The sequence below is a fragment of the Abramis brama genome, assembly GCF_963993115.1.
Source record: "Abramis brama genome assembly, chromosome: 3".
Taxonomy (NCBI): Eukaryota; Metazoa; Chordata; class Actinopteri; order Cypriniformes; family Leuciscidae; genus Abramis; species Abramis brama.
Window position 1 is genome coordinate 17,950,571 of NC_139965.1, and position 21,130 is coordinate 17,971,700.

At 35.3% G+C, this 21,130-nt stretch overlaps 1 protein-coding gene across 2 annotated transcripts in view; it reads right to left on the bottom strand.

The window, feature by feature from the left end:
• The window catches only part of ntrk3b (neurotrophic tyrosine kinase, receptor, type 3b), a 125,693-nt gene that overhangs the window by 64,778 nt on the left and 39,785 nt on the right, over window positions 1-21,130 (bottom strand). For both annotated transcript variants that reach the window (XM_084108181.1, XM_084108182.1), the window contains exon 4: window positions 5,546-5,614. In XM_084108181.1, coding sequence (XP_083964307.1) covers window positions 5,546-5,614 — 69 coding nt within the window. The remainder of the gene's footprint in view (window positions 1-5,545; window positions 5,615-21,130) is intronic.

A 21,130-nucleotide genomic window follows, 5' to 3' on the forward strand; every position in this document is an offset into this window, starting at 1 on the left:
GCATGTTTCTATATTAATTAAACATTTATATTTACATATATAATATATTAGATAATATATTATATATTATATAAATATATAATAGAATTTCTCTTCTAAAAATTGCACATTATGCTGACAAATGAGTATGTGTGATATTTGACAAAGCTGAGCGGACATAGATTACTGGAACAATACAACATTTCACTTCTTGAAAAACACAGTCGCAGTAGCTGAATGGAAAGAAAAATGAGGCGCTCACAACGTGATGAACTGTATATCATTACCCGCAGGCTTTGATCTCAGCGTGAAACTTTAGTCCATTAATCTGTATACTCGGGTTAGGAAATACACTACTGTATGTTTTCAGAGCCCTTCATTATTTTGCAAATCCCTTTCTGCAAACCTCCAAGAGTCAGGTCATCCACAGGAAGAAATTCATCTGTACGACATGGATTGAGCCGACAGTTAGAATGGCCAAAGTGATGTAAAGGAATGTATTTCTGAGAGAAATGTGAAACTGAGTCTAACTACAACAAAAAAGACGTGTTTTTTTTTCTAAGTAATTATATGTGCTTTGAGCTTAAACTCAGGCATCATTTTCTCTGCCAGGAATAAACCAGCGGCGGCCACCGGGGGTGGGTGAGGGTGGTCGGGGGCGGCTGACTATCATCAATGATGATTGACAGCCTATAACATGATTATGCACACTGATGAGGTTTAGTTGTGTGTGTGCACCTGAAAGCTATTGAGGAATGAAATTGTAAAATGCAAAGAAATTCTTCTGAAACTAATGGGATCATTTCCATTTGAAGAATAAAACAAAACACGGAGGTGCTTTAAAGCAGCGGGTCTAAACTGGTTTTGCTTCAGAATCCAGATTTTGCATTAAGTGGAGACCCAACATACTTCCAAAATTTACATTTTTAATTAAAAAAAATATATATTTAAAAAAAAAAGAACATTCAAATGTATTTCCCCAGCTGTCATCAGACCATACCTGTGACCCACTAGTTGAGAACCAGTACTAAAGGATAAAGTCTAAATGATTTTTCCAAACCCATGGGCTGATATTATATTACAATGACTGTTAGGATGGATTCACTGGGTCTGAAAATCAATAATGCCTGTGAATCTCATCAAGCTTTGAAGATTACACCATTATTACAGCACCACAGCAACAAAACTGATACCAATCTACTCCATTATTCTCCATAATACATGCAATTTGTTCAGTGAAGTTCAAATTTGTTTGGTAACAAAGGATATTCAGTGAAAATAAATACTATTTATCCAGTTGTTCTTTTCTTTGCCTTTTCTTCCATTGCAGAGATGAAACATTCATTTCATTTAAAAGCATTTTTATATAAAATAGTTAATAATACTGTATGTATATATATATATATATACAGTATATATATAGATAAATTCAAACTTACCTATACAAATGCATCTGTATATAGACTGAACAAAATTATAAACGCAACACTTTTGTTTTTGCTTCCATTTTTCATGAGCTGAACTCAAAGATCTAAGACTTTTTCTATGTACACAAAAGGCCTATTTCTCTCAAATATTGTTCACAAATCTGTCTAAATCTGTGTTAGTGAGCACTTCTCCTTTGCTGAGATAATCCATCCACCTCACAGTTGTGGCATATCAAGATGCTGATTAGACAGAATGATTATTGCACAGGTGTGCCTTAGGCTGGCCACAATAAAAGGCCACTCTAAAATGTGCAGTTTTATCACACAGCACAATGCCACAGATGTCGCAAGTTTTGAGTGAGCGTGCAATTGGCATGCGGACTGCAGGAATGTCCACTAGAGCTGTTGCCCGTGAATTGAATGTTCATTTCTCTACCATAAGCCGTCTCCAAGGGCATTTCAAAGAATTTGGCAGTACATCCAACCAGCCTCACAACCGCAGATCATGTGTAACCACACCAGCCCAGGACCTCCACATCCAGCATCTTCACCTCCAAGACCATCTGAGACCAGCCGCCCAGACAGCTGCTGCAACAATTGGTTTGCATAACCAAAGAATTTCTGCACAAACTGTCAGAAACCGTCTCAGGGAAGCTCATCTGCATGCTCGTCGTCCTCATCGGGGTCTCGACCTGACTGCAGTTCGTCGTCGTAACCGACTTGAGTGGGCACTTTGGAGAGGTGTTCTCTTCATGGATGAATCCCGGTTTTCACTGTACAGGGCAGATGGCAGACAGCGTGTATGGCGTCGTGTGGGGGAGCGGATTGCTGATGTCAACGTTGTGGATCGAGTGGCCCATGGTGGCGGTGGGGTTATGGTATGGGCAAGCGTATGTTATGGACAACGAACACAAGTGCATTTTATTGATGGCATTTTGAATGCACAGAGATACCGTGACGAGATCCTGAGGCCCGTTGTTGTGCCATTCATCCACGACCATCACCTCATGTTGCAGCATGATAATGCACGGCCCCATGTTGCAAGGATCTGTAAACAATTCCTGGAAGCTGAAAACATCCCAGTTCTTGCATGGCCAGCATACTCACTGGACATGTCACCCATTGAGCATGTTTGGGATGCTCTGGATCGGGTATACGACAGCATGTTCCAGGTCCTGCCAATATCCAACAACTTCGCACAGCCATTGAAGAGGAGTGGACCAACATTCCACAGGCCACAATCAACAGCCCGATCAACTCTATGCGAAGGAGATGTGTTGCACTGGTGGTCACACCAGACACTGACTGGTTTTCAGGTTTGCGTTTATAATTTTGTTCAGTGTGTGTATATATATATATATATATATATATATATATATATATATATAGATAGATAGATAGATAGATAGATAGATAGATAAATTCTAAAAAAAGATAAGTCTGTATGGCAACAAGTTAGTTTTAGGCCTGGATATGTGTATACTGTATATATACATACACATATCCAGGCCTAAAACAAACTTTATATATACTGTATGTGTGTGTGTGTGTGTGTGTGTGTGTATATATATATATATATATATATATATACAGTATACGCATATCTAGGCCTAAAACTTAGTTTGAGTTTTGGAGTTTTTGATAAATATTTATCTGCTCCTACATTAGTGAAAATCAATGGGAAAATGTCTGTATTTTACTTTTTTTAATCTAATTGGCAATAATGAATGTTTTGCTGAGTGAAAAAAAACCCCACCCTTTGAGCAAAGTAAATACATATTTTGTGTCATATACTTTTTAATAAAAGGAACTGTCATTTAATACTGTCAAAACTAAAGTCTAAAAAATAGTGAGCTATAATTTATAACCGCCAGCCCAACTTGATGTCACTTCCTTTGTAAAAAGGAAGTACTTACTCTGATAGAGGAGACACTAAGAACTTATGCTAATTAAGTAAGTCTGCAAATGTTTGTGTACTAAGTGTCCTTGAAGACAATGACTTTGTCGGATTTATTGCAATGCAGTCTTTCATTTTCATTTTAAGTGTAGTTTAACCATATGATCAATCATTTTGATGACACATCATGCCAGTGGTGAATGTCACTCTCAGATAATACAGAGCAGCAAGAGAACTCAGAAACATCATTTCAAATGGACACATCATGCATATTGTTTTAATAATCCCAGACTTTTAAAAGGATAGTTGACCCAAAAATAAAAGTTCTGTCATCGTTTACTCACCCTCATGTTGTTCCAAACCTGTAGGCTTTCTGCTGCGGAGCACAAAAGAAGATAGTTTGAAGAATGTTGGGGTCTAAACAACATTGGGGCCCATTGATTTGCATTGAATGGAAAACAACAACCAAGACATTTTTTTTTATCTCTTCTGGAGCAATATGAAGGTCTGTAAATGATGACAGAATTATCATTTTGGAGTGAATTATCCCTTTTAATGTCTGTAATTATTGTCTTGCTACTATCCCTTTAACATTGCAAACTTAAAAACAGCATTTGCATATGTCCTGTTTAATTTTAGCTGTCAGTATACGACATTGTTTTGAAGATGCTTGTGACAGTAAAGATATGATGTATTGTACACTACAACAGTGATGTCCCTTATGAATTCTCACTTCACAGTCATTCATCATTAATAAATAAAGATTCTTAATAATACCAGAGATTTCACTCATTAAAACGATAACAAAAGAGCTGACTGGAATAACTACAAAGATTTTCATTCACTCTAGAAATTTCCATTAAGATTTCCACAAAATGTCCAGGTCTTTATTTTATAATTTCCCTGACATTTACAGACTATTATGAAAGCTTGTTTATGCCACGGAATAAAATAAAAAAGGTAATTGCGACCTTTTTATCTCACAATTTAGTTTTTTTTTTTTTCCTTCTGTCAGACATCAAACAGAATTTTTTTTCTGGGAAATTCACAATTGTTTTGTTTTTTCCACCATGGAATTACAAAATAAAAACTTAATCAGACTTTTTATATTGCAATTATGATTTTCCTTTCATCTGAATCGCTGGGGAAAACTTGTGAGATATAAAGTCAGAATTCCAAGGAATTTTTTTTTTCAAAATTGTGAATTAAAAAGTCACAATAACTTTTAAGTTTCCATAGATTATTCCTGTAATTTACCCAAAATCAAAGAATTACACAAAACAGTATGAGCCAGGTTAATCTTTTGATATTGGCTCATAATGGCATGTTTAGATGCAGTTGAACACATATTTTAGTACTGAATTTAATCCTACATTTCAGCACTGAACTGAGCTGAAATGATCTCTAAAGCACCCCACCTGGAAAATATGCCTAATTCACCGTAACAGTTAACAATTAATTTCTAATTTTCCAAAGGACATATTTGGACGAATGACATGCGTTGTTTATATCATCATCCACAATATCCACATCAGCGAGGACAGGAAAAGACAGCACTGCACACAGTCGAAATCCCCTAACACGTTCTGAAATGAAAGGCCAAAAATGTGCGTAATAAAAAATTAAGCAGGACATATGTCAGTGGCTCTGCAAGTTGTGTTCAGCCACAACAAAGAACGAGGACAGGACGTGTCAAATGAAAAATAATTGAATTGTTTTATCATTTTAAACACAACGCGACGGCACCACGTCACCGCTCACAATCAATAAACAAACTCATCACTTTATGTACAAGTAGATTGCTCAAATATTCATGACAAACAAGAAAATGAGGTCAGGCACTCAGCAGACAAGACCAATACATTTCAATGCCATGTCTTAATTAACCAGCACGAGCAACTCCACTGTTCACAGACATAAACAGTATTTCTGATACATCACTGGAGAAGTTTTGCTTTGACAGAGACACAAGTCTGTTCGAGGGGGTAGAGCAGGGGGTGCACAAACAAATTAATCATCAGTAACTTGCTGAAAACATTTCTAATGAACACAGCAATGCAATTGATAATCAAGCCTGCATTTCAGCGTCCAATTTGGCAGGCGATTTCTGCTTATCACAGAAAATCTATGCAGAGAGAGTTTTGAGATCTATCATAGATTGAGGAATTATTGCTTGGTGTGTTTATACTGTGATTTATCTCACATTGGTGAAATACTGTTAACCAATGCAGGATGAACTTACAGTTCGGCCAGCTGAAGGTGCTGAAAAAGCTGCCAAGAGAGTGTCGTCAGAGGGTTCCTGGACAGGTTTCTGTGATGGGGGAAAAAAGAAAAAAAAAGAGGGATAGTGATTTACGATTAACCTGTGAACACATGAATCAATACAAATCAACATGAAATAAGGTTACGACCCATTTTACTTATAAAATGTGGCAATTCTGAGTGAAACTGGATATTTATTGAGAAAAAGATCAGATCAGAGATTCATGGCAAGAAAGAAAGGTGAAGCAAATTCAATCAACACCCAATCAATACATTAAGACTAGAAGCATGTCAATTTGATTGCATATTGACCTAAAAATATGAATAGAATAGAATAGAATAGAATAGAATAGAATAGAATAGAATAGAATTTTGATTTTACTAAAATTTAAGGCAAGTAGTTAGAGGAAATTAGTTGATTAATTTTTGACACGTTTGAACATGTTGAACTTACTAGTGTTTAATTAATGTTTCAGTTATGTTTGTTTTATATATAGTTTCTATAACTCACATAGCACGTTTGCATTCAAATACAACAAGTAAGAAGTATTATTGTTAGCAAAGCTATTGCTCATTGAGTAATGAATCATACATGTGGCCACCTAAGCACAAACTCTACTCTTCAGCACAATGGTAACCAGAAGAATTACATATTTCGAGCAAATAAATGCGTGCCTTGGTGAGCATGAGAGACTTCTTTCAAAAAAAAATCTTACCAGCAAACTGTTCAGCAATTGTGTTGCTTTAGCTCATTTTAATAAAGTAAATTGAACAATATTTTTTTTCGTGTAGAAATAGAATACTGACAAATACTGTCAGAATATTGTAAAAAATACTAACAAATACTGAACATTACATACTAAAAATAATTAAGCACTTGAATAAAAAGCCTGCAAACCTTAATAGTTAATGAACGTGTTACACAAATACTAATTCAGTGAACACGCTCTGTCAAACACGACATTAACGAAAGAGTTAACATGAGAGAGAAGGACTTTATGCAACAGGAAATCAGAGAGAGCCTCCGTCACTGCCAAGAGGAGCTGAGAGAAAAGGAGCAGCTGCAGGGGCCGCTCAGCCAAATCAATAAAGAGAACTTGAGCAGTTCGCCGTCTACAAATTCAGTAGACGCAATGAAAGACTGCAGGTTTTAAAAGCCAACAAATTCAATACAAAGAGGTGGTCTGGGACTTGTAAATGGCTTTTAACCAACAAAGCTGAAGGCATGATATGCGGTATGGGGTATTAAAATAAATCTACTTGTTTTAAAAAAGATGGACATCCATGATATGGAGGAAAAAAAGGAACAGACATCACAGAACTAGTATGTGAAGGTCTGTAATTCAACTTAAATCATATTAAGCATCCATATTTGGCCAAAATTGGTAATATAATAATTTGTATTAATGTATATTTTGAAGATTCTGTGCAAAATATGGTTATAAATGGCCCATGGTCTGAACCTTTGGGTAGATTTGTTTCAGCCTGACTCAAATATATAAAATAATACATTGAAGGAAGCACTCAGAAGGAAATAATATATATATATATATATATATATATAATTCTATTTTCCTAAGTAGAGAAAACTTATAAGTTTGTTATTGGTAACGCAGTAAAAAAAAAAAAAAAGATCATGTTTTATCCTTTACAAAACATCTGGCTAAATGATTCAAAGGTCGTACTTTCATTTAAAATAAGCAGCAATAAAATGACTGCCAAAAATGCAAATTTTTTGCTACATTTTTTATTTAATTCAACAAGGATGCATTAAACTGATCAAAAGTGAGAGTAAAGACTTTTATATTGTTACAAAAGATTTGTTTTAAATAAATGCTGTTCTTTTTAACTTTCTATTCATGAAAGTGAAAAAAAATCATGGTTTCCACAAAAAAACTGAGCAGCACAACTGTTTTCAATACTGATATATTAATATGGAATGTTACTTGAGCAATAAATTAGTATATTAGTATATACCCAGACGTGACTGACGCCGCAACACGTGTTAAAATGTATGTTTTTCCACGTTAATCAGAGTTTTTATTCTAACCAGCAGCAACGGCAATACATGACATTTCTATTTTAGGGACCGTTTCTATTTCTGCAATGTTCCAGCTGGAACAACAGCATGCAATGCGACAATGATAATCTCAGCTACTGATTATGCGCTTTATTTATTGTTAAAAAAATTTGATGTGAGTTTAAATATCATTTTGTGTGACCTTTAAAGGAGAACTCCGGTCAATTTTAACATTGAGCTCTTTTTTTTGTAAATTTGGAGTGCTGTCAGTACAGAGAACAACGTCAAAAATCGGTGTTGCCTACACCGTGTTATCCTCTTTTTAAAATTTGCACCCTGTTGACTTCAATGGGGCAAGTTTTAAACCTGCTTTTAGCCTCTTAACATCCTTGATGTGTCATTACAAATGCACAGCCAATGTGAATGATTCCTTCAGAGTGAACACGGGTGAATCTGACTGCAGTAGATGTGAAAGATATGAATAAAAGTGATGTTAATTCAGCCAGCGCACATACCTGTATTTACATCCTGTTTTCGGTCGAAGTCCATAGTAATCGATTGTCGAGTTCACGCACGTGATCTTAGGTAACTAAACCTATGCGCGTCAACTCGACAGTCGACTACTGTGGACTTCGACCGAAAACAGGATGTAAATACAGGTATGTGCGCTGGCTGAATTAACATCACTTTTATTCATATCTTTATTCGATTTTTTCCCTCCTCAGAGATCTGCTCTTTAGAGATAAACACAGCTGTTGGATGGCCGGAATGATGGATGCATAAACTAATTTCTAATAAGCTATTTTGACTAGACGACTGGCGTATTCTTAGGGTCACTGAAACTCTTATGAGTTTTATAACAAGCTTTGCTGGCTGCCAAAGCCTGTCACCATAGCAACAAGCTCTCTGATGCAGGGGGAGGGGTTTTGTTGCTGCTGTGCACTTTAAAGTTTCACCACCCACAACACGCACTCAAAAACACACACTTACACTCTTTCTGAAGCCTTTGAGTATTAGTCGGTTTTTCATTTTAAACTCATAGCAATTCAACCATTCAGTTCCTGCCTCAAGAGCTTCTGATGGAGTCTTATTAAAATGTGTTGCATAAGTCAATCTATGTAATTGCACATCTTTGTGGGTGTTACTTAAAGGTGAAGCTTACTGAAGTGTCATTTTTTTTATGCTAAAATGTTTTTTTTTCCGTATTTTAACACAAGCTAGAATCTCTGTGGCGCTATAGTGTGTGTGTGTGTGTGTGTGTGTGTGTGTGTTTGTTTGTTTGTTTGTTTGTTTTTTGCTGCTGTGCCTTTAAGAAAAACTTTACTTTTACTTTACTGTTGGATCCAAAATAGTTTTTAACTTTCTCATCTTTCAATAAAAGCCTCTTTGGGAAGCCATGCACATTGTGACAGAATCGAAAAACAATCCAAGCTGAAATATATTGCTGAAACGATCAAGCACTCTGTTAAAAATAAACTTCAGCTGCTCGTTTCTAACAATGGGATTGTTTAGAAGGATATGCAGAGCAACAGGCGCTACACACTGTTAGGAATAGCACAGGGTTTGGCAGACTTTTCGTTGTTTAGGAATAACAACATCTCTACTGATTTCTCCTTATAACTCACCATGACCAGTCAAGCCAAATGTCTGCACAACAAATCAACATTTACATATAACTCTGAACAGTCAAGCATTGACAAACCTGTTGGATATCAGAAAGTTGTGACGTTCAAAAAAGACAATTTTGCAGATTCATTTTGATAAGCAGGTGTAACAATATACCGTTGTCACAATGTATCGCAGGGTTCACCAATCTCGGTCCTGGAGGGCCGTTGTCCTGCAGAGTTTAGCTCCAACCCAAATTAAACACACCTGAACCAGCTAATCAAGGTCTCACTAGGCATACTAGAAACTGTCAAACAGGTGTGTTGGAGCTGGTTGGAGCTAAACTCTGCAGGGACAGTGGCCCTCCAGGACCGAGATTGGTGAACCCTAATGTATCGCAATACAAAAATGCAACAATATGTATTGTGGATAGTGACAACATGTATTGTGTATAGTTCACCCAAAATAAAATTTCTGTGTGAGGAAAAAATGTGTGATTAGTGTCAGTACTACATCAAAAGTACTATAATGTTGAATATAATGTATAATAATGCAGTGGGGGAATATTTGTGGGTCCTGATAATGCCAAATGTCATTTGCCATATGTTACCAGTAAAATGTGGCCTACATTATTTTAAAAATACTGTATCTAGTCAGAGACAGTGCAAGAATATGCGTCTAAAATAATTCTGTATTTTTAGCTTCAGAATCACGAATATTTTTATTCACTATTGTCCTGTGCATTGGTTTACCAGCACCAATTCCAAGCCTATTCATTTACACCCCCAATGTAATACCAAATTTAGCATTTTAATCAACATTTTTTGTTAAGCTTTTACCATATGTCTTGGAGTATCGTAATACTATCGTATAGTGAGTTCAGTATCGTGATACAGTATGTATCGAATCATGACATGAGGGTATCACTACAACCCTAATAAGCAGTGTTTTTGAGTTCTGAGTTTTGAGTTGTGAAAATGCACATAGTACATCAAACTAATTGCTTTCAAAGGATCAAGGAAAATGATATTGCTCATCATGTGACCCCTTTAAGATAATGACAAATCTGTGAATTCAAAACACTAAATCTCTATTCCTGTATGTTGGACAGGAGATTTACTACAGTAGAGGCCTTAGTCTGGTCTCATCTTCATTACTGCAACTCACTGTTGGCCGACAGCCCAGTGTAAGCAATAAAATGTCTGCAGCACATGGAGAATGCTGCAGCCCAGCTGATCTTCAACCAGGACAGATATTCATATGCATTTCCTCTTCTATGAACCCTCTATTGATGCTTGGATAAAGTTAAAAAAAACACAACTCAGGGTGACGTAGCCTAGTGGTTACAAGTGTACACTTTTTCTTTAGTATTCAATTAACTATATTGACATTTCTGTCGCAATGCATTCTGGGATTGTAGGCTACATTGCTGCCACAGAATTTGATTCAAATAAAATGAGGTGTAAGGTTACATAATCTTGTCGCATACTATTCAGAACAGTATTTGAAATAGACTTATAAACAGCAAAATGCTGTTCAAAAGTTTAGGGAGAAAGTTTTTTTTTTTTTTTCTTTTTTTAGAAATTACTTAAACATTAGATTAAAAAAAAAATAATTTTAATTAAATGCTGCTTAATAACTTTATATTCATCTAATCCTGAAAAATGTATCTCAGTTTCCACAAAAATATCAAGCAGCACAACCGTTTTGAACATTGATAATAATAATAAATGTATATTGAGCAGCAAATCAGCATATTAGAATGATTTCTGAAGGATAATGTGACACTAAAGACTGGAGTAATGATGCTGAAAATTCAGCTTTGCCATATTTTTTAAATTATAATTATAATTCACGATCAAAATATTGCTGTTGTTACTGTTTTTGTTCACATAAATGCAGCCTTGGTGAGCAGAGAGACTTCTTTCAAAAAGATTTTACTACTAGATTTGTGTACTACTAATGATGCAGCATAACACATTAATAACATAATAACTTTTTCCTCACCTGTTTTATTTAGACCACAGCAGCAATCTCACAAAAGAAACCAAAACACTTCTGCAAGTAACACCAGATAAGAGTCTGATAAATGCCTTCAATGTAAATCTAAATGTTTTGGTGTTTTGTGCAAAGCCACCTGCATATTTCAGGAGCTGCTCTTTTAAAAGGTCATCTTTCAGCACTGTGAAGAAAAATGTCAGTGCAAATTGAACAGGGCGGATGGTAGTTAATGAATTAGGAAATAAATTAATTTGGCACCAGTTGTGCAAGAGCCACACTGAATTTATGAAAAATTTAAAATAGCAGTCTAGGAGAGAGATACCAAAATAATCATGCCTATGTGTGAGAACATTTGCATTTTATAATTCTGCGCTCCTAATGCGAAATACATTTTTCTTTCCGTTTGACGGAAAAGCATTGATCTCAGAACGTCAGCACATGCAAATTCACGGTTCAAATGTAAAATCTAACAATAAAGAGTATATTGTAATAACATGATCGTACTTTGGAGTATCGGGAAAATATCATGTGACATTAAAAGGAAAAATACACTATACAGACTATTGTGAGCACAGCATTATTCTTAATGCAAAGAAAATACATAAAAGAATATACTCCCACAACAATTCAGAGAAAACTAAGACTGTATAACCTCTCAACAATCAGTGATAAAGAGGCCGTTTATGATTCATCATAATGCCACTCACAGATCTTCTGCTGCTCGGTTCTGAAGCAACTGTTTACGTCTGGGTCAGTGTGGGTACGATTTCAATACTGCTCTTTAATCATGGATTGAGAGGCAGGCCAGTGATTCAGTGATTATAACAAGAACCACACGCTTGAGGGGGTGGAATACTCTGATCAAAACAGGAAACCGAGGCCATGATTGTGAAATAAAGTTGAGGGCTTTTTTTTTTCTTGTTTAAATAAACAAAAAATAGAATAAGAAATATATATAAATCATTTTTAGTGTTCAGGAGAGTCATTATTGTTAACTGTCTAAATTGTTTTTCGTTCATTTAAATTCAGCTTAATATACTGTATTAGAAGAATAAGGTATACTTAAATGAAAATCAGAAATGTTGGCAACTAACTGAAATAAAATAAGTTTAATTACTAAAACTGTAATAAAAATAAATGAAAGCTATATAAAAAAAAAAATACAAACCACTACAAATACTAAAACAAAACAAAAATTCAACTGAAAACATAGATATAAAAGCTAATTCAAAATAAACACTACAGTCGTATATAAGTAATATTAAAATTACATATGGTTATATAATTACTGCCTTTTGTTGAATAATACATGCCTATAATATAAAATTAATACAAATGCATATATGTATTAAAAAAATCATTGTTTAAATAAATTATATATATATATATATATATATATATATATATATTTAATATAATTAATATATAGCATAATATTGTTGTATACAGTATGCAAACATTTTTAGTGTTCAGCAGTGTTGTTATTAACTAAAACTATTAAATTGTTTTCGCTAATCGAAATGAAGCTAAATATTAGAAGAAAAAAATATATTTATACTTAAATGATAATTAGAAAAGCACTACAATGACTAAAACAATACTAATACAAAAAATGCATATATGTATAAAATTGTAGGAGTGTAACGATACACTCATGCCAGTATACTATTGTGATGCTGAACTCACGGTACGTATCAAGATACTTTTTAAGCCAAAATAAAGACTTTTTTTTTTAATAACTTCTAAGGTTTTTTTTTAATTATAACTTCTAAGACATATGGTAAAAACTTAACAAAAATGTACTGTTTATTAAAATGCTTAAAATTTATATATATTATTATATATTATATTATTATATATTATATATTAAAATGTAGTATTATGGGGTGGACTTGAATAGGATTGGACTTGGTCCTGTAACCCAATCCACAGGGCAAATAGTGACACCAGAATAAAAATATTCATAATTCTGAAGCTGAAAATACTGAATTATGTTAAACACATGCATTCACAAACATTTGAACATTCGTGTTTTCTACAGTATGTGTGTTGATCAGTAAATCTGTTTATCATATAAAGCGATCATGTCTCTACAGAAGACTTGGATTAAACTGCTCGATTTATTATTTTAACGATGCCTTTATGACCTGTTTTTGGATCTTTTAAGTTTAAGGGGAATTTATATGGAGGGTCAGAAATGTTCATAAAAATATATTCATTTGTGGAAGATGAATGAAAATCTCATTGGTTTGAAATAACATGAGGGTAAGTATGACAGAATTTTCATTTTTGGCTGAACTATACCGTAAGGTTATACAGTAAGCTGATTCTTGAATCAAATTAACTCTATATCGCGATACATATCGTTCACATCACCGATACATATCGTCACATTTTAATATAACAATATATTGTTACAACCCTATAAAATTGTATAACAATTGATTTTGATCATTTCTATATATAATCCTTTATAGTATATACTGGACTTTTTACCTTTAATTGGAGATGGCAGTGTAAAGCAACAAACAATGCGAAAAGGGCAGGGACATAACCTAAGCCAGATTCAAACTTGCTTACAATGAAATTATTTTAACCATGATAGATGGAATGTAATGTAGGCGAAATAAGTTGTCAGACCTATACTGAATCTAGGCTTAGATTTAGATGTCTTTAGAATCGCATGGAAAGACAGTATGTCACGTTATAAAAAGGCCCTTAAAGCGGCCAGGGCTGAGCACCTCCGCAAACTAATAGAAAACAACCAAAACAATCCTAGGTTTTTATTTAGCACCGTGGCTAGACTAACAAATAAACAGATGTCACCTGAACAAAATATTCCGTTACAGTTTAGTAGTAATGATTTCATGAAGTTCTTCACTGAGAAAATAGAAAACATCAGAACCACAATTGTAAACGTTCAATCCTCAATCGCGCCTTATAATTCAGCCTCAATTATCACGACGCAAGAACAATTACAGTGCTTTACAACTATAGAACAAAAAGAGTTAAATAAACTTATCATTTCATCTAAAACAACAACATGTTTATTAGATCCTATACCAACTAAACTACTGAAAGAAGTGCTACCTATAGTGGAAGAGCCTCTCCTCAATATTATTAACTCATCTTTATCTTTACTGTAGGTCATGTTCCAAGAACATTTAAACTGGCAGTTATAAAACCTCTCATTAAGAAACCACAATTAGACCCGCATAATCTAGCAAATTATAGAGCCATTTCAAATCTTCCTTTTATGTCTAAAATACTAGAAAAAGTGGTGTCCGCTCAACTGGGCTCTTTCTTGCAAGAAAATGACATCTATGAAAAGTTTCAGTCTGGATTCAGACCGCATCATAGCACTGAAACTGCGCTCGTTAAAATTACAAATGACTTACTTTTAGCATCTGACCAAGGCTGTATCTCAATACTAGTTTTACTTGATCTTAGTGCTGCGTTCGATACTATAGATCACACAATACTCTTAGATCGACTACAAAATTATACTGGTGTTCAAGGACAAGCATTAAGTTGATTCAGATCATACTTATCTGACCGCTACCATTTTGTCTATTTAAATGGAGAAAAATCGATCATAACTCCAGTAAACTATGGAGTGCCGCAGGGATCTGTGTTAGGCCCTCTGTTATTCTCAATATATATGCTGCCACTTGGAAATATTATAAGGAAACATGGAATTAGTTTCCATTGTTATGCTGATGACACTCAAATCTATATTTCATCACGGCCAGATGAAAAAGCTAAATTATCCAATTTGACAGAGTGTGTTAAAGATATAAAAGATTGGATGACGCACAATTTTCTTTTATTAAATCCAGACAAGACAGAGGTACTAATCATCGGTTTAAAAAACTGCCCACAAAACCTCTCACACTACAACTTTAACATAGTAGGATGTCCTGTTACTTTATCCTCTACAGTAAAAGACCTGGGTGTTATACTAGACTGCAACCTGTCTTTTGAAAATCATATTTCATATGTTACAAGAACAGCCTTTTTCCACCTTAGAAACATTGCTAAGCTACGTAACATGCTATCAGTTTCTGATGCAGAAAAATTAGTTCATGCATTCATGACCTCGAGACTAGATTACTGTAATGCTTTATTAGCCGGTTGTCCTGCATCCTCAATAAACAAGCTACAGTTAGTCCAAAATGCCGCCGCTAGAGTTCTTATTAGATCAAGAAAATATGATCATATAACACCAATTTTATCATCACTACATTGGTTACCTATAAAGTTCCGTATTAATTACAAGGTATTGCTACTGACTTATAAAGCCCTAAACGGTTTAGCTCCAGTCTATTTAACGGATCTTCTATCGCCCTATAATCCATCGCGCTCTTTAAGATCACTAAATTCGAGGCTTTTGGTCATACCTAGGATATCCAGGATCCACCAAAGGAGGGAGAGCATTTTCACATTTAGCTCCAAAACTCTGGAATAGTCTTCCTGATACTGTTCGTTGCTCAGACTCGCTCTCCCAGTTTAAAACTAGATTAAAGACGCATCTCTTCAGCCAGGCATTCATATAATACTTTTAATCTTACAGTTAAAGTCCGCGTGAACCGGAAGTTGCAAACGACTTTTCTCCAGTGTTGTGACGTGTTTCCCAGTGAAACGGAATATTGAACAGAGGGCAGGGTTTTACTCTAGCGCTCCTCCTCTCCATCTCTGCTCATAGCAGACTAACGGTTTGAGAGGAGTGGTTAAGCGTTTCCCAAACCAAGCCGTCAAACCTACGTCATCAGGGAAGGTCCTCCAATGCAGAGGGGAGGGGCATTTTCAGATTTTGATTAAAGATTACGAAGCCCAAAAAAATTTTTGTGTGGATTGACTTGCATGGATGAATTGTTCACCACAAAACGATCAATTTAGGCAAACAAAGTAAGTATGGTCAATTTTGATTTCATGTGGACTTTAAATCCAACCTCTAGTTCATAAACGCCAGAGGAGAACTGGCCCCCGACTGAGCCTGGGTTCTCCCAAGTTTTTTTTTTCTCCATTAGGTCACCTGATGGAGTTTTTCGGTTCCTTGCCACTGTTGCCTTTGGCTTGCTCAGTTGGGGATATTTGGGATATTTAATTTAATTAATCAATCAACAATACTATTGATCAGCATTACCAAACGTGGACATTTTCCACTAGAAACAAGCACTGATGTATTATTTTAATTTAATACTGTGAAGCTGCTTTGATACAATCTGTATTGTGAAAAGCGCTATATAAATAAACTTGACTTGACTTGACTAGGCTACCTCTAACACACAATATTTTATTCATTTGACTATCTCTTTTTCTCATAAAGCAGCCTTATAACATCTAGCAAGCAAGACATCCTTACAAGCTTTGTACAAACCTCCTCAAATCAATCAATCTATCATGAAAAGGTTACAGACCATGTAAGCACACATTGAGTCATAAACGGTGTTAAGCTGTGCACATTTAAAGACTGGCTGAATGTTTCTGTATTTTGTCTTAAAAAAAAAAAAAAAATCGCTGGAAAGACATGCTTGAAGGGAAAAAATACCAACCGGGAGCTTAATTGCTCAGCTCTGGTTCAAGGGCTGAGATGGAGTTCTGCCATATCTGTTTTTGGCTTGGCTAAAGCTAACTTTTAAAAGCCGTGTTGTGGAGATGCAGTGTGCCGCCAACCCTGTTCAGTTTCCTCTAACTCTCTCTCTCTCTCTGCACGAGGCTGAGTCATGCTGTCGTCTATTATTCACAACAGCAGATACCTGCTTTAAAGGGTTAGTTCACCCAAAAATTAAAATTCTGTCAGTAATTACTCACCCTCATGTTGTTCCAACCCCGTAAGACCTTCGTTCATCTTCGGAACACAAATTAAGATATTTTTGATTAAATCTGAGAGCTGGATCACTTCTCCATAGGCTTCTAAGACATTATAACTTGCTGGCCCTGGTCTTCAAATATTGTTGTGGACAATGGACGTTAAATTGCCACTATTGTTTTATAAAGAATTGTTCAAAAGTCTATACAGTATTCAATGTCATTACATAAGAAATAACTGTAATTAAATTACAGAGTAATCCCTTACTTTACTTTTTCTAGGGAAAATTAATTAAATTACAGTAATTACTAGGGGTGTAACGATACCCTCATGTCACGATTCAGTACATATTACAATACTGAACTCACGATATGATATTATTGCAATACTCCAAGACATATGATAAAAGGTTAACAAAAAATGTACTGTTTATTAAACTGATAAATTTGATATTACATTGTGTGTATAAATGAATATTCTTGGACATGGTGCTGGAAACCCAAAGCACAGGACAATAGTGGCACCAGAATAAAAATATTCATGATTCTGAAGCTGAAAATACAGAGTTATTTCAGACGAATATGTTTCTCTGTCACTGACTAGATACATTTAAAATAATGTAGGCCACTTTTTTACACAGATATTCCCCTATTGCATTATTATACATTATATTCAACATTATATATAATATTTTAATGTAGTACTGACACTAAAACTCTGAAAACTTCTCACATAGTAATTTTTATTTTGGGTGAACTATTCACGAAACATATTGACACTATTCACGATACATATTGTTGCATTTTTGTATTGCGATATATTGTGACACAATATATTGTTACACCCCTAGTAATTACTTAGCATTACAACCAACACCGGCCACAACTCAACTAAACTCGACTAAAGGGAATAAATGTTTTCAACCCTTGTAAGTAACAACAGGAACCAAAACAGAAATATTTTCCCAGACACAAGTGGGTGCTGCTAAAGAAATGTGTTATTTTCATGTCAACACGCTCATGTTAATTACTGAGAAGTTCCATAGAAAAGCATGCAAGTGCAACAATAGTTTAAAATGGCTACATTAATGCCTTGTTGAGTGTAACTGCTGTCCAGTTCCTCTTTGCTGTAGAAAATGCCTTTTTTAAAAGGCTGAATCAGTAATTTGCACCGGTGCTGTGTATACTATTATGAAATAACCAACTTATGCTTTGTGGCACTGGAAAAAAGGAACAAGAAGAAAGGTACTTTAAATGTAACATATTGCAAAAAATCTTCGATCTAGAAACCTGGAAAAGCTGCATTGCATGAGACGCGCTGCCCCACAAATAGCTTATAGTCCCCTTTGATTGCCTGGCTTTGATGACGCTGGTTTTCAGTGTTTGCACAATGAGTAGAGGAAATAGATACATGAGATGGGACATCATGCTTTCAGGCATAATCCTGGCAGGGGAAGCTTGAAAAGAGAGGAAATATATAAGCCCAGGTGGGGAAATAAGGAAGGATAGAGAACAAGAACACTTGGGACATGAACAAAAACACTTGGGACAAGCTGCAACTGCAGCCGGACCAAATAATCGCTTGTGTTTCAATTCCTCCAGGTGGTCTGTGCACCCAGCAGGTGAAACTACCTCTCTGCTGTCTCTTTCAATAGCTCCCCTATTACAGTCGTGAATCCATTCAGAGTCTCATCAGCCGTCACCACTAGCAAAAGTACGACTTGTCTGTAAGAGCTGCATGTTCAATCTCCAGAAGGCCTGCAAAGGAACCAACACTTTGCTAAAATGTGTTCTGCTTTTTTTTGCACTAGCGGTGGGCAGTAAGGCCAGGGGTGTAGCAGCTATTATAACTGGGGTGTACATAGACTCTTGGCCCCTAAAACGTTTTGTGCAATGATCATTATAATTTAAGACTTCCTTCATCACAGTGCAAAGAAAAACATAGGAGCCAGATGCTTTAAGACCAAGAACCCTCTGCTAACCTTTCTGTCTATCAGAATCTATCTATCTATCTATCTATCTATCTATCTATCTATCTATCTATCTATCTAAATAAGATTATGGGGTTTTTTTTAATATATCTTAAAGTCTCCCTGTAGTCAATAATTGTATCCCTTAAAACTAATCACCAAAATGACATATTTAAAAGTTTTTTCCCGTGAAAAAATTCTTCATGCCTTAAAATAGCTTGAAAGCAACTCTTCACCTTTGCTTCATTTAGTATACGTGAATCCATGAATATGCTAAATGGTATCTACAATGTCTGACACATAACAGTAATTAATATGATTAGCCTTGCTTGACCATGTTATCAAACCGCTAATAATGTGTTGCTAATGTTATGTTCCCATTCGCCATTTCAGTCTGCCTTTTAGCAATCATCAGAAACGCTTTGAACAACTCAGAACAACGTTTTGAACAACGCTATATTGCTAAATCTACCCAATTTTTTTATATCAACACCGGGATAACCTGGCATCTTTCGAGACTCCCCTGCTAGTTCGCTGTTAATGATATGCAAAAGCCTGCCAGCATGTTGACGTGATTGGTTACAAGGTAAACAACATTTTCACCACAGTGAGGACTTAAAAAATAGTTTTTAGTGTATTAGAAAAATTTGCTCTTAAAATTTGCATCGAATACTACAGTTTAGCTTGATTTAAATCTTAAAGGATTGGACATATGTGCAGTATGTAGTACTATGCATCCCAAAGGTGCAGGTTTTATACACAACATTATTCTCATGCTGTGCATGTATCTGTTCATCTGACTGATCTAATTTAATCCCATGGAGGCCTAACAGGCCAGAGCCCTCCTGTCAGATTAGGCTTCAGACAGTGGGACACTGGCATTTTCAAGTCTCAGATATTTTTTTTTTACCATATTGGTCAGCTTGGCAGAGATGTTGCCAATAACTAAAACAGGAAACTCTGTGGGCAGTGTGATATAATTTCATATCCCATCACTATTCAATGCCCTTATAGTCCACAGCTGAATTCTAGTTTTTTGTTTTGTTTTGTTTTTTGCCAGGCAGTAAAGCCACGAGAAGTCATGTTTTACAGTTATTGTACCAAGATTAAACCTTAACTGTGGTGAAATCACTGTAACACATTGCATGGAGTTGTCTTATTTCTTTTAGAAAAGACACTGATGTTCAAGTACATTTATTAATAATAACCATAACAAATTGTTTTTTGCAAAGTAATTGTTCAAAGTAGAACAATAGCATAATTGAATTTCTGACATGTCAACTCTCAGAGTGTTTGGCATGGAAATGGGTATGACAATGCTGATATATTTGGTATTGGCGGAATAGATCTGCTACGCTGCTAATACCGCAAAGCAAGTATGGGACTTGGAACAGCCAATACATACACGACACGCTGCTGTGAGTAAGTAGGGCATGCTGCTGCTGTGCAATATAGAATACATGAATTACCCGTAGCAGATCTATACAAGTGGAGCTGGGGAAGATGAAGGGTTTCTGAAAGTGCGGTGAACTGCTAAGGCAAATGCTAACCAAGTATTTGAAGGCTGAGCAGCGAGCTCATTGGCTACTAATACTGCAGGAACCAATCAGCTGTGCCCTATAGAGAATGATGTGATTGCAAGCAGTTTGAGTTAAGGACCTATTAGCCTGAGCCATCTAGAGTTTCATGACAGAGCTTTGCATTTCTTTTTTTAAAGAAATTAAGCAAGAATGCATTAAATTAATCAAAACAACCAGCAACAACATTTATAGAGTTACAAAAATGTATTTTTCAAATAAAGGCTTTTTAAAAACGTTTTATTCATCAAATAATGCTGAAAAAAATGTATCATGGTTTCCACAAAAATATTAAGCAGCACAGCTGTTTTCAAAATTTATAATAATAAGAAATGTTTTGTCACAGGTTGGTAGTGTAAAACTCACGAAGATGAAGGAGAATAGTAATAATGGTATTTAACGACAAACTCTGGAGATCAGACAGGAAACTTACACTAACTCAACATAACATGGACGAGAACAGACAGAGAATGAGGGAGAACACAGGGTATACATACACGAAGATAACAAAAAGAACTAATCAGCTAATTGATGGGCAACAGGTGAATCTAATGAGTAAATCAAACCCACGGGAAAACTAG